The sequence below is a fragment of the Sapajus apella genome, unplaced genomic scaffold (genome assembly GCF_009761245.1).
Source record: "Sapajus apella isolate SASKATOON/1434 unplaced genomic scaffold, GSC_monkey_1.0 scaffold48, whole genome shotgun sequence".
Classification (NCBI taxonomy): Eukaryota; Metazoa; Chordata; class Mammalia; order Primates; family Cebidae; genus Sapajus; species Sapajus apella.
Genome location: NW_022436988.1, coordinates 8,588,640 through 8,611,476, shown reverse-complemented (window position 1 = coordinate 8,611,476; position 22,837 = coordinate 8,588,640). Strand labels below are relative to the sequence as shown.

Below are 22,837 nucleotides of genomic sequence, written 5' to 3'. Positions count from 1 at the left end.
TTGTCCAGGCAGCAGTGAGGGTGCAGCCCCGGAGCCTTCAGCCTGTGCATGCAGGGTGCAGGCTGGCTCTGGGCAATGTGTCGCAGTGAAGCGTCCAGTGGCCCCGGGGCTGCCATGCAGGCCTCCCAGGTGGGCAGCAGGTGAGGAGTTCTGCCCTGCTGCCCCTGACTGGCCCTGGCCCTCTACCCAGGTGGCTCTCCTACCTCCTGCTGTTTATCCTGGACCTGGTCATCTGCCTCATGGCTTGCCTGGGACTGGCCAAGCGCTCCAAGTGTCTCCTGGCCTCGTGAGTATTCCTACCCATGGACCTGCGACAAAGAGCTGGGCGAGATGCCATCATCAGAGAGAGACAAGGGCCTGGCCAGCTCGAATGCAGGGACAACAGCCAGGCTGCCTGAGGCCACCTTCTGCCCTATCCTCAGCACTCAGCAGAGGCGGGAGACAGCAGCCACCAGCTCACCATCTGGTCACCAAATGAGCAAGCATTAGGCTTTCCTTCTTCTCTGGGCCTGACTCTACTGAGCAGCTGAGAAACGTGGGCCCACGCATGAGAGCCTCTGGCCGTCTTAGCCAACGTGGCCCCCTTGGCCTGTGCTCTTATGCCTGGGTCTCTTTATCCCTAAGGACCTGGGCTCCATGGTTCTTCCCTAGTGGTTAGCAGAGCCCACGTCAGGGCAGGGACTGAGGCTGCCTTTGGATCCACTGCAAGGGCTTGGGGGCCAAAGTGGGCGGGAAGAAGACTGGGAGGAAGGGGACCCCCACCTGCCAATCTTGTCACCTGCCTGTCTCCTAGGATGCTGTGCTGCGGGGCGCTGAGCCTGCTCCTCAGCTGGGCGTCGCTGGCTGCTGATGCCGCTGCAGCAGTGGTGAGTTGGGGGAGGGTTGGGGGTGGGTAGTGGGTGGTCTGCCAGGATACTCTAGGATGTGTCCTGCCTAGAGCCTCCAAGCAGGGCCAGCTTCCGGTCCCAGCTCCTAACCTAGAATCCCAGAATCTCAGAACCAAAGGGGCTTGTGTCATCTGAACCGGCCCCTCTTGTTACAGATGGGGAAACAGGCCCAGAGAAAGGAAGAGGCCTGCCCAGGGGCAGAGCCAGGATGAGACGTCCATGCTTCCCATTCAAAGAGATGCTCCAGCCACCCAGGCATGCTTACGCTTAGGCGCACCTGGGTGACCAGGGGCTTCTCTCTGGGTGTGAAGAACTGACCGGGTCTCATGAGGATGGGTAGAGGTCTGAGTCTCAGACCAGGGAAGTCCTCCCCCATCAGAAGCTGCTGCTTTGCCAGCTCCCCAGGCCCTGGCACTGTAGAAGGTGGCGTTTGACTTGCCTTTCGTCATAATGCCCCGGGACTCCCAGGGTTGAAGCACACGTGCTGTATGTTTCTGGAAGTGGTGCCTCAAAATGGTTTAAAAAAGGAAAAGGTGGGGGCTTCCTATGTGGGTACACATGGTCGTTAATGGACCTAAGGCTGGCAGTAAGCCGTGTGCATGAGGCTGTTCATTCGCTCAGCTGACATTGTTTGCTGGGTGGCACTCGATGGTACAAGATGCCTGGGGTGTGGAAGCCAAGAGGACGTGATGTTTGCTGTTGACAGAGCTCCAGCCTTTGGAAGCAAGACTTGTGGGCAGATCACTGCAACTTCAGGCTTCAATACAGGGGAGGTGTGCTGTGTGTGTGTGTGTGTCTTTCTGTCTGTGTGTCTGTGTGCATCTGTGTTCATGCACACATGTAATAGAAAAAAACACAATTTACCAGGGGAATTCAAGGAACTCCTCTCTGATTCAAGGGCCATAGACTAACGCCCAGGACATGCAATCTGCCCTGCCTTTAGCGACCTGGGGCTTGATAGGATAAGATGGGAGTGGCTTGTACCAGAAGCTCCCTAACCAAACTCACGCCTTGCCCAGCGACTTGGGGGCTGGCCACCAGCTCTGGTCGTGGACACAGTCCCCTCAGGGACTCTGGCACTTCCTGACTTAGCACCTTAGGCAGAGGCGTGTGCAGAAGGGAGAAGAGGGGGTGTCTCCTGTCTTTGCTCCCCGCCACCCCAGTGCAGTGACCACAGGCCAAGGACTGGTAGAGAAAAGGCCCAGGTCATGTTTGAAAGCTTGAGAAGCTGGGACAGCTGTAAGCAGTGCCACTGCTGGCCAGGGGGACGTGCGCCGCTGACCCACTGCCCAGCCTGCAGCCTCCTCTGGGACTAGGGACGCACACAAGGAAGCCGTGGGGAGTGCAGGACAAGCTCCTCCGGGGCACAGTCCCGCTTTCTGGGCAGCCTCTGCCTCCTGGAGGTAGTGGTGGCTTCCAGCTTCCACCGTGAGCCACCCTGTGATAACCGCCCCTCCCAGTGGGGGCTCCTCCCTCTCACCGGGCTTCGGTGTTCACGAAAACCAGAGGCCATATAATTTCCCAGCCAGGCGCCCTGGAATGCGGGGAGCTGGGGAGAAAGGCCATTTCCCTAATTCCTCTAGTCAGGGCCTTGTGTACAAGAGGGGGAGCGGGCGGTGGAGCTGAATGGGCCTTTGATGGGGCTGGAGATGCTGCTGCATTTTAATAGGAAGCCGGGTGAGGAGGAGCCAGGGGGCGGGGAGGGCAGCCGGCTGTCCCGGGGTTATTGTGGGGAGCTTTTGTGTGGCCTCCCAATGCCACCCTGCTCTCTGAGGCCTGTTTTGACAGCCCTAGGGCCAGAGGACTGACAAGCCCTACCCTCACCCCCCTCCCACCCCTCCCTGTCCCTAGAAAGGACTCCATGAGGACAGAGCACTGCCCGGAGATCTGCTCTGGGTAAGGCAGGGAGAGGAGGGTGGACAGGACTTGACAGCTGAGCTCCGAGCTTCCAGGCTCTGCGGCCACCCCTGTGTCAGCACTGCCAGCCAGGAGGTGCCTGGGGTGAGGGGCTAGAGCAGCCAGAGATGGTGGGAAGCCCTAGAAGAAGGAAGGGGGAGAAAATGGGTTCAGCTGTGAGGGGGAGGCAAGGGCTGTCATGAGTGCTTTGGCCACCGAGCACGGGACAGAGAGTTCCGGGGGACCGCTCCAGCCAAGGGGCAGCCAGGCCTTCCTGAGTCAGAGGGTAGGAGTGTGGCCTCTGGAGCCACCCTGCCCAGGCCCACATCCTCCCTTCACCCCTTCTCAGCAGTGGAACCCCGGGAAGGTTACTGGGGCTCTCTGTGCCTCAGTTTCCTCCTAGGTGAGTAGGGAAGATAACAAGACTTACCTCAAAGGGCGGTTGGTAGGAAAAGGGGAGTGGGTTAATCCTGGGCAGCACACAGAAAATGTCCAGTAAACAGTGGCCACCACTGGCTTCCTGTATATTCAGCATCATCATGGTAGGGTCACAGGGGCTGCTTCAGGTCCTCACCTCTGTTCTCAGGAGCTGCCTGCAGGCTCAGCCATCACCTGGGCTGGGTACCGGGCAGCCTCTCCCACCTGCCCCACTGTGCTCAGTGCTTCCTTCCTGTCCCCTCCTGTCATCTTCATCACCGTGGCTTGAGTGATGCACACGTGCGTTGTTTTCACGCTGCTGATAAAGACATACCTAAGACTGCACAATTTACAAAAGAAAGAGCTTTAATAGGACTTCCAGTTCCACATGGCTGGGGCAGCCTCACCATCCTGGCAGAAGACAAGGAGGAGCAAGTCACGTCTTACATGGATGGCAGCAGGCAAAGAGAGAACTTGTGCAGAGAAACTCCCATTTTAAAAACTGCCAGATCTGCCAGGCACAGTGGCTCGCACCTGTCATCTGAGCACTTTGGGAGGGCCCAGCGGGGTGGATCATCTGAGGTCAGGAGGTCAACACCAGCCTGACCAGTATGAGGGAACCTCATCTCTACTAAAAATACAAAATTAGCCAGGCATTGTGGGGCATGCCTGCAATCTCAGCTACTCAGGAGGTGGAGGTTGCCGTGAGCCGAGATCGCACCACTGCACTCCAGCCTGGGCAACAGAGTGAGACTCTGTCTCAAAAAAAAAACCCATCAGAGCTTGTGAGACTTACTGTCACAAGAACAGTGTGGGAAAGACTTTCCCCATGATTCAGCTACCTCCCACCAGATCCCTCCCGCAACATGTGGGAATTCAAAATGAGATTTGGGTGAGGACACAGCCAACCCATACCAACATGCACACACATACACAAGTGCATATCACACATGTGATGCACACACACAGGTGCTTGTCTTCACAGGAGAGTTGACACCTTGCTGAGTTCCACACTCCAAGCCATCCTATGCACCTGTCCCAGGGATGGAGGCTTCAGCGGAGCTGAGGGGTGTGAAGAACAGGCCTGGCCTGGGAGGGGAAGGAGGGAGGCAGGAAGACCACGTCACTGTGGAGCCTTGGACCAGGGCCTCCTTTCCCTCTCCTTTCTTGGTTCTCAGACTTCTTGGGGTGACCCAAACTGAGATGGTGCCCTCACTGTTTATTTTCCCAAAGCTTCCCCATCCTCCACTTGGGCCTGGCTGCCCTCTCTCTGCCACTCCAGCTGAGGGGTGGAGGCACACCACCAGGCCTGCTGGCACTGTAGCTCTGATAGGTAATAATAGGCCAGTTGATGTATTATGAATGCTAGTGGTTTATAATATATAAAGCATTTCTCCCAGGGTCTTAAGTGCATTTAAGTGCATGCGTGTGTGTTTCCCCGCATGCATGCACATGGGGCTCTGGGGAAGCTCTGCCTCTAGAGGGGCACGTTATTCCCCACCCTCGCTATACACACATTTTCTAGACCGTAAGCGCTGTGATGCGCTTACCTCTAGGTGCTAGAACCCTGCACAGCACCGAGTAAGTGCTCCATAAATGTCTATCAACTTAGCAAGTGGGTGAGTGATGCACAATCATGGACCCCGGAGGCAGTGGCTCCTGAAGGAGGATGGGGCCATTGACAGAACAGGGCACTCAGAGGGGTCCCTTGCCCAGGGAGCATGCTCCAGAGAAAGAGGAGGCCCCTAGGAACAGGCCAGGGGACCGGTGCTCTACCTGGCTGCTCTGGGAGGCAGAGGCCCCCCTTTATCCAGTCCTCAGAGCAACCCGGGCCAGATTGGGGGTGGGCTTGGCTTGGAGGCTGTGTTCTTACTGCCGCCTCTCCTGGGGCCCGTGTCTGTTCCCACCCTGCTGCATGGGCCTTAGCAATCACCTAGCCAGGTGGTGCTGTGGGCCAGCTCCTCCAGCTCGTAAGTGGCAGCCGCGTCTCAGCCCCGTGCCCTTCCCACCCCGTGTCTCGGCAGGTGAGGACCTGCACCCAAGGCTCACAGATGCTTCAGCACCAACCGCAGTCTTTAAAAAGAGTTCAGGGGAGCCTTCCTAGATCGCCAGTGCCTATAGGATTTGATCATAGCAAGACAAAACATTAAAGCAGACATGAGCAAATGGGGCCATGGTGTAATGAACTCCCTTGCACACAGCCTGCAGGTGCCCTGGGGCCCAGGATGCTGGCCCACAGGGTCTGTCCCAGAAGAGGCGCTCGGAAGTAAGAGTAACCATTAGCATGTTCTCTGCCCCAGTTGCTTTTCTGAACACTACGGACATTGGGTGAACAGCATCATCCCCTTGTCACAGATGAGGTACCTGGGGCACAGGAAGAATAAATAACTTGTCCACGGTAACAGCTAGGAAGGGGCAGAGCCAGGTTGGAACCCAGGAGGCTGGCTCTAGACTCTGCTCTTTGCCACCTGGGAGGTAACTCGAGGGGCTGGGGTGCTCGGTTCCTGGCTCCTCTCAGGGACCCGATGTTATGGTGTCTGACTTTGTTCCACCCTGTCCCTCTCTCCCTGACTCAGGGCACCAGTGACTTCTGTGTGGCTCCTGATACCTTCATCCTGAACATTACGGAGGGCCAGATCAGCACAGGTAACACACTCTCGGGTCACTGCTGTGGATGCCTGGGTGGCCGGACGTGTGCCCCTACCCACCTCTTTCAGCCCTGTAGCCATCCAACCCCTCGTCAGCCCTGAACTTCAAGTCCAGCTCATGCTCTAGGCCATTTCCTAGAAACTGCCTCCCTTGGGAGCTTGGGGACAGGGAGGGAGGCCTGGCTTGGCCACCAAGGATGATAGAGATCTCATCTGATCATTTGTGAGCTGCCTAACACCATGCTGTTGCCCTGCAGAGGTGACTCGCTACTACCTGTATTGTAGCCAGAGTGGAAGCAGCCCCTTCCAGCAGGTACGGCCCCTCACCCTGCCCTCAGCTGCTCCATCAGCTCGTTCTCTCCTGACCCTAGGCCCTACCACTCAGCAGGATAGCAGAGGTGGTGGGACCTTCCCTACTTCATTGTGGTCCTCTCCTTAGCTGCTTCTGAGCTCTGGGGTGGGGCCGAGATTCTGCACTTGTCACAAGCTCCCAGGTAAGGCAGGGACTGCTGGTCCGAGGACCACATCTGAGCTGCAAGCAGGGAGAAGACTGTGCAGCTTTCAAGAAGCCAGAGGGATGGGGGGAGCCTTCCTGCGAGTGGAAGGGCCTGTGCAGCTGCAGCCAAGTGGGAGGGACAGGAGCACAGGCCACCTGGCCGCCCGTGGGGCTCCTGGGAGATGGAGCCTCACGGCGGGGTTGTGTGTCTCCTGGCGCAGACACTGACCACCTTCCAGCGCGCGCTCACCACCATGCAGATCCAAATCGCAGGGCTGCTGCAGTTCGCCGTGCCCCTCTTCCCCACCGCAGAGGTAAGGCAAACTTGCAGGGACTGGGGAGCCCCCGATGAGCCCTGACCATGAGCCCTGACCGCCCTTTCCCTGCCCCAGCCCCAGGGCCAGGCTGCGCACAGCTGGCTGCTGGCTCTCTGCGCTCCCACCCCTTGACTCAGCTCCCTTCCTGGGCTCTAGAGGTCCCTGAGCACAGCTGCTGTGGTGGTTCTCTGCGTCAGCTCTCCCCCACAGCCCCTCGGCCTCTCTTTCTCTTCCCACTTCAGAAAGACCTGCTTGCAATCCAGCTCCTGCTGAACTCCTCAGAGTCCAGCCTCCACCAGCTGACTGCCATGTTGGACTGCCGAGGGCTGCACAAGGTGCTGGGGGCCCTGGGGGCACGTGGAGAGGGTGAGGGCACCCAGCAGGCCTCTTCCAGAGAGAAGCCAGTGGAGGCCGAGGAGAGCAATGGCCTGGACCCCCTTCAGGCCCAGGAAGGGAGCTGAAGCCAGACATTGGAAGGGAGGGGTACCTGGCCTCTCTCCAGGGCCTGAGTCAGGAAAACTCAGTATAAGGGTTCAGGGATGGGAGGGTTGGATCTGGTTGGCCCTGGGTCACTGGGGAGACCCTGACCCATAAGAGGGAGGCTGTTCCCCGTTGTCCAGACTCCTGGCCGTTTGGTCAGCACATCTGTCTCCCTGGGTTGCAAGTAGATGTCGCAGTCCCATTGCCAGAGTCATCCCTCCAGGAACTTGGAATATCAGACAGACACAATGATGCAGGAGACACACTGGGAGCACGTGACAGCCCCTTACCCCCAAGCAGTGAGCCAGGGTATGGCGACAGCCTTCACATCCCATATGGATATTGTTGGCATCATGGCTGTCAGCTCCACACTTGGCCCTGTTCTGTGCATTTTATATCCAGGATGTCATTGAGTCCTTGCTGTTAACACTGTGAAACACATGCTGTTTCCTAGGAAATGTACATACGTGTGTGTGGATGGACAGATGCATAGATACAGCTATTCTGTGTGTGTGCCGTGTGGGTGTGCATTTGTGTTTGTGTGTGTGCACGGTGTATGTCTGTAAGTGGGTACATGTGTGTGTGGTGTGTGTGCTGGTGTGTCGTACACGTGTATGTACATATATGTGGTATGTGCATGTGTGTGGTCGTGTCTGTGCATAGGGAAAATGCGTGTGTGTGTGTGTGTGTGTGTGTGTGTGTGTGTGTGTAAAGTGGCTTACTGAAGAGTCCTGAGCTGGCACATCAGGTGCTCGCGTTTGGATCCTGGTAGTCTGACCTCAGAGCTGAGAACGTGGCAGTCACCCCTGTCTCTTCTCTCCTTCCCCTTCTGCATCTAATCCCCAGCAAGTCTTGGCAGCTGTCCTCTCAGCTGTACGCTGAATCCATTCCTCTCTCTCCACGGCTTCCACCATGGTCGGGTCCTGCTCCTGCAGCAGTCGGTGGCCTCCTCCCACTTTCTCTTGTCCCCTCATCACCCATGAGCTTTCACACATGCAGCCAGAGTAGTCCTTTTGCAAAATAGACTGGATCACATCCCTTCCATTCCCAAACGCTCCCATGTCTTTCTGACCCCCTTTGGAAGTCTGTACTCCTCTCCTGCATGGCAAGGCCCAGCGTGACCCAGCCCCTCCAGCCTCATCTCCTGCTGACCTGTGTTCTCTCTCTTTCCTGAGCAGGCCAAGTCTGCCCCCTCTGCCCCCTCTTCTCAAGGGGTGCTACTTCTTGCCCTGCTGGCCTCAGCTTCAGTGCCCTCTGTCTCAGTTCCCCACCCTGCAACCTCATCTGCTCTGTTCAGAGCCAGCTTCTCAGTGCCTAGCACACAGTAGGTGCTCAGCAAATGTTTGCAGAGTGAACCCAAGAAGCCCGTTGTTAGGCTCCAGAGTGTGGCCCCTTAATGGCACTATAAGGCGCTGAGGATGGGAGGCATTCAGGAGACCCCAAGTCCAGGCTTTGCCCCGACTCCTCACCAGCTGTGTGTCCCTCCTCTTCCTCCAGGACTACCTGGACGCCCTTACTGGCGTCTGCTACGATGGCCTTCAGGGCCTGCTCTACCTCGGCCTCTTCTCCCTCCTGGCCGCCCTAGCCTTCTCCATCATGATCGGCGCGGGCCCAAGGGCCTGGAAGCACTTCACCACCAGGTGGGTTGCCCAGTAAGGAGACCACCAGCTGTGGGGCTCCTGGGAGGGCAGCAGGCAGGGGGCTCTGCTTGCGCTTGAGCTGATAACCCAGGACCGAGGGTTATCAGAGGGCCCAGGCATTCGGCCCAGCAGGCTGTCTGTCTGACTTCTACAGAAGCTTCCCCAAGAGTCCAGACAGACCCTGCAAAGGAGTCTGGTGAGGCCCAGAGCAGGAGCTGGGCCCAGGGTGGTGACAACCCTCAGGCCACAGCCTGGCCTCCCTTTTCCTCTCTTCTTACGCAGACTTGCGATCTGGAGTGAGGAGAGTCCCTGGTGCTGGGAGGGGCGCCCCGGGGATACCAAGGATACATGGTGTCACTGTTATCGGGGAACCTGCAGTCCCCTTGACGAGATGGACAGGGACAAGACTGTGTGTAGACACCTCATGGGCAGACTAGGCAAGAGGACGCAGAGTAGGGAGGACCCCCGTGCGCACGGTCAGCGTGGTGGGGAGCCCAGAAGAGCTGATCGTGAAGTTGGGAGTGGGCCAGAATGGTCTGCAGGCGGCAGGGCTGGCGACCATGCTTTAGAGGAGTCTCAAGGAGGCACGCGTGGCCAGAGAGAGTCCTGGGAGGGAAGGCAGGGAAGCAGGACAGCACCCGGCTGCCTCGGAGCCTTCTTCACCCTTCGCAGCTGGCCATCTTCTACCTGTTGTTCTAGAAACAGAGACTACAACGACATTGATGATGATGACCCCTTTAACCCCCAAGCCTGGCGCATGGCGGCCCACAATCCCCCAAGGGGGCAGCTTCACAGCTTCTGCAGCTACAGCAGCGGCCTGGGCAGCCAAACCAGCCTGCAGCCCCCGGCCCAGACCATCTCCAACGCCCCCGTCTCCGAGTACATGTATGGGCTGCACACACTACCCAGACAGCATGTGGGGGTCTACAACACTGGCGGGGAGGGGGAGGAAGGCCCCCAAGACCGCCCGTGGTCCCCATTACAGCCAGGGGGTATCTGGAGGGAAGGCCCCTGGGGAGCATCTGGTCACCCCTGCACATCCACATGTGCTGGAGGCAGATCCACGGATGTCGGGCAGCAGCCTCTGCCACAAGCTGGTGGGACAGGCCCCAGGCCTGAGATGCTGCTTGTCTCCAGGCCATGCTGCTCCTAGCCGCTGTTACCCATCAGCCACTTGTCCCCAGGCTTCCCAAGGCGCTTATCCATGTCTGCTCACCACAACCCCTCCACTCTATCTGTGGTCTGGTTCCATCCCCCCACTCCCATGTGCTCACCCATGGGGCCCTCCTGTAGAGATCTACACACAGCCCCACTCCCACGCTGTCCCCTCCTGAGCTCTCCTCTCATCCCTGCAGGAACCAAGCCATGCTCTTTGGTAGGAACCCACGCTACGAGAATGTGCCGCTCATCGGGAGAGCCTCCCCTCCGCCTACGGTAATTAGGGCTCTGGCCCTTCCTTGTCGGGGTAACACGTAAAGAGAAAACCTGCCAACCCAGTGAATCCTCTCCACAAAGGTAGAAAAGAGTGAAACAGTTCTGTTCTTGAATAAGCACTAAACCAGGCCATCATGGGTACCCCAGGCAGTCTGCTAAGGAGATTGCAAAGACACAAGGAATCTCACTCCTTCCCCTGGCCGGGTGGGAACAAGACACAACTCACTGCATACCTGTCATCCTGCAAGAGGACTTGATGGCACTGTTTGTCACAGTAGTACACGAAAACCCACTAATTGGGGTGGCCATTCTGGCCAGGTAATTGCCTTTATTTATTTTTTGAGATGGAATCTCGCTCTGTTGCCCAGGCTGAAGTGCAGTGGTACAGTATCGGCTTACTGCAACCCAGGTTTCAAGCAATTCTCCTGCCTCAGCCTCCCAAGTAGGTGGGATTACAGGTGTGTGCCACCATGCCCAGCTAATTTTTGTGTTTTTAGTAGAAATGGGGTTTCACCATGTTGGCCAGGCTGGTCTTGAACTCCTGACTTCAAGTGATCCGCCTACCTCAGCCTCCCAAAGTGCTGGGATTTCAGGTGTGAGCCACCGCACCCGGCCAGCTAATTGCCTTTATCCAGAGGAAAAGTAAAACTCCTATTTCCATGATAATCAGATAGCTCCAGCTTGGAGCCCGGCCCACAGGTGAACTGTCCCTGAGAAGGAGATGAGCTGCTGTCCTCCTGATGTTCCGCTTCCAAGAGCTGGCTCCCAGACCTAAGAAACATACCTGGATTGTAACGCTGGCAAGGGCCATAGTCGGCCTTTAAGAGGGTTTGCGTACATCTCAAAAGACAGAAATTATTTACAATGATAAGTTTTCTAAAGGAAATATTCCAAGAAGTGAGGGGGTCTCTTTTCCTTTTTGCATCAGAGAAAATTAAGGACATGTTTTTCTTTTTAGATGTCTGTTTACCTTAACCCTTAGTCTCCCCTGGGCTGGAGGGTGGGTTGGCCGTGGTGGCGGGTCTGGGAGGGCTGAACCCAGATACACAGCCTTCCTCAGTCCATCTCAGTTCCCCATTTCCCTAGGACTGTGCCCAAGTGGGGTCTGTGCCTCTTGTCCACCCACCACCTCCAGCCTGGGTACCTGAGATGCAGCCTCAGGGGAGGAGCTCAGGGTACGAGGGGTGGGCAGGCTAGGAAGAAAAGACCCTGCTGTCTCATCACAGAGAAGTTTCCAAAGGACACGGAAATGCGGACTGAGACAGCTGCAGACAGTGAATTGACCGTCAAGGGTCAGGGACACAGACTCCCATGCCAAATGCCTGGGTCAAATCCCAGCTAATCGTTTATGGTCTCTGTGGCTTTGGACAAGCGCTCTGCCTCTCTCTGCCTCAGTTTCCCCAGCTATAGAATGGATATGGGCATACCAGCACATACTTCATGAGACGGAGTCATTGTTATCAAAGTGCACATGTGAAGTACACAGTAAGTGCCACAAGACAGTGAGTGAGCTGTTGCTATTTTTTCTTCCACCCCACCTTCTCTGCAGAGCTGTGGCATTTATTAATTTTTTTTTTTTTTTGAGACAGAGTCTCGCTCTTTTGCCCAGGCTGGAGTGCAGTGGCGCAATCTCAGCTCACTGCAACCCCCACCTCCGGGTTTAAGCGATTCTCCTGCCTCAGCCTTCTGACTATCTGGGATTACAGGTATGTGCCACCATGCCTGGCTAATTTTTGTATTTTTAGTAGAAACAGGGTATCACCAGGCTGATCTCGAACTCCTGACCTCAGGTGATCCACCCGCCTCGGCCTCTCAAAGTGCTGGATTAAAGGTGTGAGCCACTGCACCCCACCAGAGCTGTGGTATTTATAAGAAAGGACAAGGGAAATCAAAGACAGCCCAGAAGTCTGCCGCGGGGTGGGCAGAAGGGTTCTGGAGCCAGGCGCCTGCCTTCATCGGGCCAGGCAAGGCATTTCACTGCCCCTCTCCAGGTAGTTTGGAAGGGTACGTCCAACAGGAAAACAGAAGCACTGGAGCCCGAGTACCTGGGACCAGCATGATAGGCCTGGGCCCTGAGGACCCAGGAGCGGCACGCACAGGCACCCAGGGAGTCAGCTTCCCAGTCTGGCACTTGGTGAAAATCATAGTGTCAGACGCAGGAAAAGAGCAAGTGGAACCCGGTCCCTGTCTTCAGGAAGTTCCAATCTATAGAAGGGGCACTGGAGAAGGCTGCCTGTAGAAAGTGCCACAAGGTACTTTGGGACCAGAAAGAAGGAACTGTCCTTGCTGCTGCTCTAGGGGATTCCAGAAAGTTCTATTTAATAGGTGGCATTTGAGCCGCAGTGTAGAGCAGGTGATCACTCAGGAGCAATTTTCCCCCCAGGGGATATTTGGCAATGTCTGGAGACTTTTTCCTCACCTCACCTGGGGGCTGGGGATGGAGGCTGGATGCTATCGGCCTCAAGTGGGTGGAGCTCCCACCACAAAGCATGGTGCACCCCAAATGTCCACAGGTTATGGGGCCTGTCCTCTGTGTGTGGGATGTTTAGCAGCATCCCTGGCCTCTGCCCACTGCAAAGCCTGCTGGAACCAGTCCCCCGTCATTCACTCCTGTGCCACCACCTTGGCACCTTTGCAGGGAGCACCACCTGCTGTCCCTTCCCAAAGCTTTACAAACACAAGCCCCAGCCTCATGTTGTTCCTTCTTCCTGGGGTCCTCAGGAGTGAGCTGGTTGAACCTGTATTCAAAGGCAGCACCATTTATTTTATTTTTTTGAGACAGAGTCTCGCTCTGTCGACCAGGCTAGAGTACAACAGTGCAATCTCAGCTCACTGCATCCTCCATCTCCTGGGTCAAAGCAGTTCTCCTGCCTCAGCCTCCTGAGTAGCTGAGATTACAGGCATGTGCCACCACACCCTGCTAATTTTTGTATTTTTAGTAGAGACGGGGTTTCACCATGCAGGCCAGGCTGGTCTTGAACTCCTGGCCTCAAGTGATCTGCCTGCCTCGGCCCCCCAAAGTGCTGAGTTACAGGCATAAGCTACTGTGCCCAGCCTAAAAGTCAGTGCCTTTTAAATCCCAGCCTAGTTTCTCTCACTAATCAGAAGCTTCCTGGGTTCTTTTTTCCAACCACCAGCTGCTGTGGCCCCAGCAATGCAGAATGACCTTAATATTAATCTAAGTACAACATAATTAGGGGAAATCTGCTGAGAAAAAAGGATTACTCTATGCGTTGTGATGCCAAATAAAAATGATTTTCGGATTACCTTCTGTTTGAAAGATCCAGGCCACTCGTCCTGCCATTAGCAGAGATGATCAAGAACTGACCTTATTTGCAAGGCTCAAGGACAGGAAAAACCTTCCTCCCTAGATTTAAGACCTGCCCAGAAATGCTTAGTGCTTTGGCCAAGTTGACCTAGCCCAGTCCCACCCAGCTCAGCCTGCCCCGGGGAGACCTTTCCACCTCCAGCAAGGGACCTAGAATGGCATGTAATGATGCCGCTGACGAAGGAAGCCCACGGCGTGGAGGGTGTGGGTGTCTGCCCCAGTAAAGACAGCACAGTTGGCTGCGCCCCACCCTTCCCAGGGTGCCTGCTCTATATACTCTTTAGCACCCAGCAAGTTCAAGAGGTGGATAAATTCCTCCCTCTGACAAGCGCCCTCTCTGGGACAGTCAGGGGATCTCACTGGGTGGGTGACGTCACACCTGGTGATCTGGATATACTGCCTGTCCCTTGCTGGAAGTGTGTCTTTCCCCAGCTCCGCCTTCAAGGAATCATCTCTTCTATCCTTCTGGGCATTGTTTCTCGGACTTGAGGAACAAAAATGACCCGGGGCAATTGTTAAAAATACTGACGTTGGGACTTCTCTTCAGACTTACAGAAACAGAATCTCTTGGGGTAGGAGCCTGGGGGATTTTAACAAACTTATTATCATTCAAGTTCCGGAAAACTGCTTTGAGAAGGAGGGTCTTGGCCAGTGCAGTAGCTCAAGCCTGTAATCCCGACACTTTGGGACGTCGTGGCAGGCGGGTCACTTGAGGCCAGGCTGGCCAACATGGTAAAACCCCATCTTTACTAAAAATACAAAATTTAGCCAGGCGTGGTGGCAGGTGCCTGTAATCCCAGCTACTCAGGAGGCTGAAGCAGGAGAATCACTTGGACCCAGGAGGCAGAGGTTGCAGTGAGCAGAGATGGCGCCACTGCACTCCGGCCTGAGTGACAAGAGTGAGACTCTGTCTCAAAAAAATAAAGAAGGAGGGTCTCATATTTGCATATGCATCAGAATTGCCTGAGGGACCCACCCCATTTCTGATTCAGAAAATCTGGGTTGGAGCCTGGAGATGTGCTTTTTTTTTTCTTTGAGACACAGTTTTGCTCTCATTGCCCAGGCTGGAGTGCAGTAGCACGATCTCGGCTCACTGCAACCTCCACCTCCCAGGTTCAAACAATTCTCCTGAATCAGCCTCCCTAGTAGCTGGGATTACAGGCACCCACCACCATGCCTGGCTAATTTTTTGTATTTTTAATAGAAACGGGGTTTCACCGTGTTGGCCAGGCTGGTCTCAAACTCCTGACCTCAGGTGATCCACCTTCCTCAGCCTCCCAAAGTGCTGGGATTACAGGCTTGAGCCCCCACGCCTGGCCAGAGATGTGCGTCTGACATTCCTAGGTAAAGCTCCTGCTGCTGCTGCTCTGGAGACTGTGCTTGGAGAACCACTGCTCCGAGGCCAGCTTCTTCAGTCTCAGTGCTGTTGACGGGCAGCGTCATTTTCGGTGGGGGGATTCCTGTGCATTGCAGCATGTCCAGCAGCGCCCCTGGCCTCTACTCAGTACATGCCAGTAACACCCCAGCCCCCACCTGTGACAACCAGAATGTCTCCAGACATTGCCTAATGCCCCTGGGAGGCAAAAACACCCCTGCTTGAGACCCACTGGGTCAGAGAGCCTCATGCTCCCTCCTCCCCTACCCCACCCCAGGTGGAAGCATTCAGTTCCCCCTGATGGGAATGGCCTGGACCCCTGAAACTTCCTTGTTCAGGAGAGTGGCAGGTTCTGGAAGTTTGTTAGAAGTGTAGAATCTCAGGTCCTGTGGATGTGATCCCCGGGTGGCCTGTGTGCAGGGTAGGAAGTGAGAGGCTGGCCGGGGCGGTGTCTCACGCCTGCAATCCCAGTGCTTTGGGAGGCCGAGGCGGGCAGATCACGAGGTCAGGAGATCGAGACCATCCTGCCCAGCGTGGTGACACCCTGTCTCTACTAAAATTACAAAAATAGCAGCTGGACATGATGGCACGCACCTGTACCAGCTACTCGGAAGACTGAGACAGGAGCATCGCTTGAACCCAGGAGACAGAGGTTGTAGTGAGCTGAGATTACACCACTGAACTCCAGCCTGGCGACAGCAAGGCTCTGTCTCAAAAAAAAAAAAAAAGTAGCGAGAGGCCCTCTCCACGGCCAAGGACGAGTGACTAAGGGCTATCGAGCACTTTCTCTGTACTGGGTCTCTGCCCCTCCAGCTCAAATGCACACTGGAATTGCCTAAAGATCGCGAAAAAACACTGGTGGTTCTTTAAAATGCCTAGTTTTATGTGATGTCCATTGTCTTTTTTTTTGGAGACACGGTCTTGCTGTGTTGCCCAGGCTGGAGTGCAGCGGTTGACCTTAGCTTGCTGTAACCTCCACCTCCTGGGCTCAAGTACCTCCTCCTCATGCCTCAGCCTCCGAGAGGCTGGGACTACAGGTGCACACCACCACGCCCAGCTAATTTTTTGTATTTTTGATAGAGACGGATTTTTGCCACGTTGCCCAGGCTGGTCTCAAACTCCTGGGCTCAAGGGATCCTCCTGCCACTGTCTCCTAAAGTGCTGGGATTACAGGTACGGGTCACCATCGTTATGTGCATTTTGCATCAATAAAAATATACATATTTATATACTGGTGGGTGTGGCCTGGACCTCAGGATGTTTTTAAGCTCCCCAGGTGTTTCTGATGCACAGCCCAGTTTGAGGGCAGCTGTGTTAGGGCTCCTGCCTGCTCCATATCATGTCACCCTTTCAGTGTAAGAGCTGAGTGAGCTTAGGTCCACATTGCAGGTAGGGAAACAGGCTAGGAAAGATTGGAGAACCTACGCTAAGGTCACAGGGTAAGATGCGTAGCTGGGATTTGAACCTGTGTCTCTGAATCTCTGGGCCTCTACCCCCAGCCTGCTGGCTGCTGACTGCTTCTCCATGTACTGCCGCACCCTGACGCTGCCCCCAGTGTGAGGGCACAGGCTGGGTGCTGGGGGTGTGTGCTGGGGCGGAGTGGACATTGGAGGACAGCTGGTCTGTGTGTGCATTTTTTATTTCAGGCCGGGAGTCAGATGTCCTGATGGATGCAGGTGGGGGCATGACCAGGCTTCCCCCATTCCCTAAAACACCCAGCCCAGTTCCACTCTGAGAAGTCCCCAGAATCTTTGCTGGTGCAATGTCCAGTTGACCCTGCCCTGACCACCCCTCTCTTCTCTCTTGGCAGTACTCTCCCAGCATGAGGGCCACCTACCTGTCTGTGGCGGATGAGCACCTGAGGAACTACGGGAATCAGTTTCCAGCCTAACAAACTTTCAGGGGTTCCTGCCTCCTTTTTCCGTTTTGGTTTTTAATTAATGCAAACCCAAGCTGCATTTCCTTCATAGAAACCAAAGGCATCTGGAGCCCAAGAGGCCTCCTTTTGTGGCAGAGGAGCAGCTGGGATTCCCAACCAAAGCCCCATGGGGGCAGAAGACCCGCCACGCAGGCCAGCCTCTCTTCTGCCCTGCTCTCCACACCAGAAATGCCCCCAGGTGCTTGGCCTCCTCAGAGGCGCCATCCCTGAGCTGGCTGCCTGGCCCTGCTCACGCCTCCGTCTCACCCTCGCCAGGAGGGGAGTGGCTGTGAGGAATGGGCCAGGTCAGATGCCACCATCAGAGAGCTGTATGTTCTCTCCTGTCCCACAACCATGACTCTGCCTCTTGTCAGCACGGCCGAGGGCCCAGATGACCCCTCTCAGAGTCACCTAAGTCCTCCGTTCCCTGCAGGTAACACTGAGAAGGGCTGATCAGGAGATGCTCTTTAAGAAAGACGCACCCCTGATGAGACCAGAACAGCCCAAATCAGAGTTCCCAGGGCCAGATAGGCTCCTCCTGAGCCATAGAGGGGAGGTGTCAGGAGAGGTCTGCAATGGGGGACAGTGGCTCCGGGGCTGGGGGTCACAGCCTGGTGGACCCTGGCAGGAACAGAGGTGAGAGCCTGCTGCATTCTGCCTGTCTCCCTAACCCTCCATCACCTCGCCTCTATTCCAGAATCAGTGCTGCAGACACATTAGCTGCAGATAGGCTCAGTCTCAGGTATGAAGACACTTTGAAACAACTTTAATTCTTTCTTTACTCCAGTGTTTTAAACATGTTGATTATCCAAAGAATTGAAACTCCTAGCACCTCCAGTTTTTACAACAGATTTGCATCTCATTCCTCACCCTGGTTTTTAGGTCACTACTTTTGCAGATTTTGCTAGCCCCGGCCAGTTCTCCAGATCTGGAGGAGAGGGAAAGGAGCCGATTCTTAAATAAAATAAGGATCAGTGAGACATCCTGTCCCAAGCTGCCGTTTGATGGGGATCTGGGTTTATCTCACCCACGGAGGGAGGATCTTTAAGAGGAGAGAAAAGCCAAGAGGGAGAGTGGAGTTCCCTGCTCTAGCGGACTAGCCGAATGCCCACATCAGCGGTCCCCTCCTGTTGTCTCCAAGCAAGTTTGCCAGAAAAGGTTTTAGCAAAGTGGTACCACTGTGTCTTCATGGGAGGTTAGGCCTCTGCCCTGCCTCCCCCAGCACCTGCCCCTCCCGGTGTCCTCGGCCCTGGCCTGCTCAGCCACAGGAGCTTGTTGGCCAGGAGGGAATAATGTCCCCCAGTCCTCCCTGTTGGGGGGCCAAAGTTGGGGTCTTTGGTGCTTCTAACCTCCTGCCAACCTGGAGCAGCACCCCAGCCTTGCACACTGAAGCAAGGGCGTGGCGTGACTTGGCTTGGGACAAGGTTCTGTTTCTGTTTTGGAAGACCCTCCTGTCGTTGAAACATGGACAGCAGTGTGGTCCTCAGCTCCCAGCGAAGCCTCCATGACGGAATGAGGCCACAGGGCAGCCGGGACTCCCTGTCTCCCCTGCATTAACCCATGCGCACCGTGTACCATAGACTCACCCTGGTATGTCCGCGTCACACGCAGAGAGGAACTCTGCGATGTCAAAGTGTTGCTTCTTAAAGTTTATTGGCAACTAGAGGGTTGTTTTTAATGCATGGAAACTAAACAGATTCCTCGGGGAGTTCCTGAGGGAACCAGGTGGGCAAACCTTTGCTTATATACGTGCGGCCTCACCTGGAAGAGAAATAAACCACGTGTACTAAAATGTGCACTCTGTCTCTGACTCCTCAGCTGCAGGGAAGAACGAGGGTATTGAAAGATGGAGCGGCCCCTCCGGCAGGTCATGTGGTGGGAGGCTTAGAAGCAGATTCCAGTCACGATTTCCATGCCAGGATTGAAAGAGGGGCTTGAATGAATGTCACGGGGCTCTCGCATGGCCTCTAGCTGCTCTTAGAGCACCAGGGACAGGACTGACTTCTGCTCTGCTCTTTCTCCAGAACTCCCCCTAAAGGTCACTGCTTTTTTTTTTTTTTTTTTTTTTTAAAAGAAAGAGTGTCTCTGTCACCCAGGCTGTAGTGCAAGTCAGGATCTCAGCTCACTACAACCTCCACCTTCGGGGTTCAAGCGATTCTCCTGCCTCAGCCTCCCAAGGAGCTGGGATTGCAGGTACCCATCACCACGCCCAGCTAAGTGTTGTGTTTTTAGTAGAGATGGAGTTTCACCACGTTGGCCAGGCTGGTCTTAAACTCAACCTCAGGTGATCCGCCCGCCACCACCTCCCAAAGTGCTGGGATTACAGGTATGAACCACCTTGCCTAGCAGGTAACTGCATTTCAATCCCCAAATGAGATTGGCTTTGGGGGATTCCATTGTCTCGTAGCTGGCGTGGGAGCTGAGTTGCAGGCTGGCTCTGAGTGAACTAGGAAGAAAGCCTTGGGAGTGTGCCAGCCCGCGTGTGGTCTGATCACCGCTGCAGTGTCATCTCCCTTTCCTGTCTCAGCAGCATTAGTGACTCCAGCAAGGGAAAGGAGTTGGGTGGGTCCTGGCCCCCTGTTTTCCCTGCCAGCCTGCAGGTGGGGAAACATCCCAAACATCCTCTGAACAGCAGCCTGACTGCTGACTCGGAACAGCCAGCTGTAGGAAGAGGGACTGGAGCTTGGTCTGCTCGCGGAGAGAGACAGAGAGCAGCAAACTCCACCAGGCCCCTCTGCAGGCGGAGCTTCCGCCAGGAACGGGCGAGTGTCCCAGCTGTCATTTAGAGTCCACCACTTACCACAGGGAACGGCCAACAGAGCGGTTTCTTCTCCAAAGCTAATTCATCTCCAGCGAGATTTCTCCCTCCTCCAAAGCTGTACAGTCTTAAATTTAGGAGCAGCAGGGGTGTTATCACAGTCTCTTAACTCCCCACATTGCGGACCACTCAAGAAGCCTGCTGTGTCCTTGACAGATACACCCATCCGGAAAATTTCCTTTCCTTTCTTCCCCCTTTCATTCATTTAAAAATAGATTGTCACCAGGAGTGCTGGCTCGTGCCTGTAATCTCAGCACTTTTGGGATCCAAGGCGGGGGTCAAAGGCAAGAAGATCTCCTGAACCCAGGAGTTCAAGACCAGCCGGGGCAATGTAACCCCATCTTTAAAAATAAATACGGCTGGTGCAATGGCTCGTGCCTGTAATCCCAACACTTTAGATGGGAGGCTGAGACAGGTGGAGGTCAGGAGGTTGAGACCAGCCTGGTCAACACGGGTGAAACCCCCATTTCTACTAAAAATACAAAACGTAGCTGGGTGTGGTGGCGGGAGCCTGTAGTCTCAGCTACTTGGGAGGCTGAGGCAGCAGAATCGCTTGAGCCTGGGAGGTGGAGGTTGTGGTGAGCTGAGATGACACCACCATACTCCAGTCTGGGTAACAGACCCTGTCTCAAAAAATAAATACATACATACATAATGGATTGATTGCTTAACATAGGAGTCAATAAACTAGAGCCAGTGAACCCAGCCTGGCCAGCCGCCTTGGAAGGCTTGTGGGTATAAAATAGTTTTTATATTTTTAAATAGTTTTTTTAAAAAATCAGACATTTGCAACTTATTTTGTTTTTTTGTTTTGTTTTGTTTCTGAGACAAAGTCGTGCTTTGTCATCCAGGCTGGAGTACAGTGGTGTGATCTCAGCTCACTGCAACCTCTGTCTCCCGGGTTCAAGCAATTCTCCTGCCTCAGCTTCCCAAGTAGCTGGGATTACAGGCATGCGCCACTACACCTGGCTAATTTTTGTATTTTTAATAAAGATGGGGTTTCACCTTATTGCCCAGGCCGGTCTTGAATTCCTGGACTCAAGTAATCTTCTGCCTCAGCCTCCCACAGTGCTCCGATTACAGGCATGAGCCACCACACCCGCCCCGTCATCGTTTTTCTGATTACAAAAGAATGTGTGTGGTGCAAACATTTCAAACTTTACAAAAATGTGTGAGAAAGTGAAAATCCCCCGTAATCCATCAACGCAGCGCAAAACGCCAGGACCCGTTTGGTTCACATTCTCCAGGTTTTGGATAATGTGCGTGTAGGAATGTAGTAACACTATACACATTGTTCTGCAATTGGTTTTTCTTCCTAATGCTTTATCTTAGACATCTTCTCGTCATTCTTTACAAATTCACTCCACTTTTGGGCCAGGTGCAGTGGCTCATGTCTATAACCCCAGCACTTTGGGAGGCCGGGATCAGTCTGCCAACATGTGAGATCCCGTCTCTACAAAAATATAAAAAAATTAGCCAGGCATAGTGGCGTGCACCTGTAGTCCCAGCTACTCGGGAGGCTGGGGTGAGAGGATGTCCTGAGCCCTGGGAGGTCTACAGTGAGCTGTGATCATGCCACTGTACTCCGGCCTTGGTGACAGAGCAAGGGCCATGTCTCCAAAAATAAAAATGAGGGCCGGGCGTGGTGGCTCATGCCTGTAATCCCAGCACTTTGGGAGGCCAAGGCGATTGGATCACCTGAGGTCAGGAGTTCGAGATCAGTCTGGCCAACATGGTGAAACCCTGTCTCTAAAATAAAGAAAGAAAGCAGTAAAGTAATGGGCCCATGCCCCTAAAGCCAATGCGTTCCCCACATACCCATCACCCAAAAGCAGCTGGTCTGACGGAACAACAAAAAAAAGTGTTCTTCTTTCCACCACCCGTGCCAGGGGTACAGAGAAGAGCGGAGACTATGTCAGCATCAAAATCCCATAGAGAAAAAATACTCTGGCCGGGCACAGTGGCTCACACCTGTAATCCCAGCACTTTGGAAGGCTGAGGTAGGCAGATTACTTGAGATCAAGAGTTTGAGACCAGCCTGGCCAACATGGTGAAATCCCGTCTCTACTAAAAGTACAAAAATTAGCTGGGCGTGGTGGCAGGTGCCTATAATCCCAGCTACTCAGGAGGCTGAGGCAGGAGAATCGCTTGAACTCGGGAGGTGGAAGTTGCAGTGAGCTGAGATCGCCCCACTGCACTCCAACATGGGCGACAGAGCAAGGATCCATCTCAAAAAAAAAAAAAAATGCTCTTCCCACCTACCAACGATTTGTCCATTTCATGGGTGCCTTCCTGCAAGCACAACTCAAATGCTTTCCTGAGGCTTATGCGCACAAAGCAGCACTCATATTTGTCTTTGAACAGGTGAACAAAAGTCAGTGTCCACGGTCATGTTAGCTGTACACAAGTGTGTCACGCTGATTCACAGGAACTCGCTGAGCTGTTCGTTAAGTCCTAGGTGATCAGGTAGACAAACAGGGGTGCTAGTAACCTGTTAAACACCAGGGGGAAGCTCGTGGGGAGAAGAGGACCTCATTGCTGATAGGTTTGAGTGAGAGGGTTTTTGCAACATCCGAGGGCAACATCAGGCAGGCAACTCACAGTCTGGACTGTCGGGTCTGACCCACAGTCCCTGACCCAGCGATGGATAAACAAATGCACTCAGACACAGATATCCAGTGAAAGAGTGGGCCAGGGGTCCAGGCCACTCACAGACACCGAGGAGGGTGCTGTAAAGAGTCAGTGGCTGCAGCCCTCACAAGCTGGTGCTGTGGGCATTTATTCAGTATAGATTTAATGACAGGCTTTGAGTCAACACACTTGTCGATAATTAACGTGGCTGCCCTCCCCCAAAGAGAGCAGTCCTACAGACGATGAAAGGGCAGGCTCTGAGGCTTAAGTAAACTAACTTACCTAGATCAGTTTCTTTACATCCCCTAGTTATCTAACTTAGGCTTTCAGGCACTGGATAAGGGAATCTGGCTGCCTTCAGGCAAATCCTATTCCGAGGCTTTTGCAAGACCCTCTGGCCTTCCAAGAAGGTTTGCATCCATTTTATAATTTTTCCCACCACCCTGTCCTACACTGGACCGATGAGGCCTGGATCTGGGAGACAACACATAGGTGCAGTCACTAATGCCCAGGAGAGAGGTGGAGGAGCCCAGAAAGAGGAGCAGAGTCCAA

The 22,837-nt window shown here is 54.6% G+C and overlaps 1 protein-coding gene across 2 annotated transcripts in view; it reads left to right on the top strand.

Annotated features, from left to right (window-relative positions):
• Positions 1-18,632, top strand: part of TTYH2 (tweety family member 2) — a 49,735-nt gene extending 31,103 nt beyond the window's left edge. The window contains exons 5-14 of one of the 2 annotated variants that reach the window (XM_032241835.1): positions 191-286; positions 794-866; positions 5,777-5,846; positions 6,106-6,161; positions 6,566-6,658; positions 6,904-6,996; positions 8,639-8,781; positions 9,481-9,666; positions 10,137-10,215; positions 16,889-18,632. In XM_032241835.1, coding sequence (XP_032097726.1) covers positions 191-286; positions 794-866; positions 5,777-5,846; positions 6,106-6,161; positions 6,566-6,658; positions 6,904-6,996; positions 8,639-8,781; positions 9,481-9,666; positions 10,137-10,215; positions 16,889-17,194 — 1,195 coding nt within the window. In that variant the 3' untranslated portion in view covers positions 17,195-18,632. Of the gene's footprint in view, positions 1-190; positions 287-793; positions 867-5,776; positions 5,847-6,105; positions 6,162-6,565; positions 6,659-6,903; positions 6,997-8,638; positions 8,782-9,480; positions 9,667-10,136; positions 10,216-16,728 lie in introns of both variants that reach the window. The other variant, XM_032241836.1, reaches the window with a different exon arrangement.
• Positions 18,633-22,837: the final 4,205 nt, after the last annotated feature.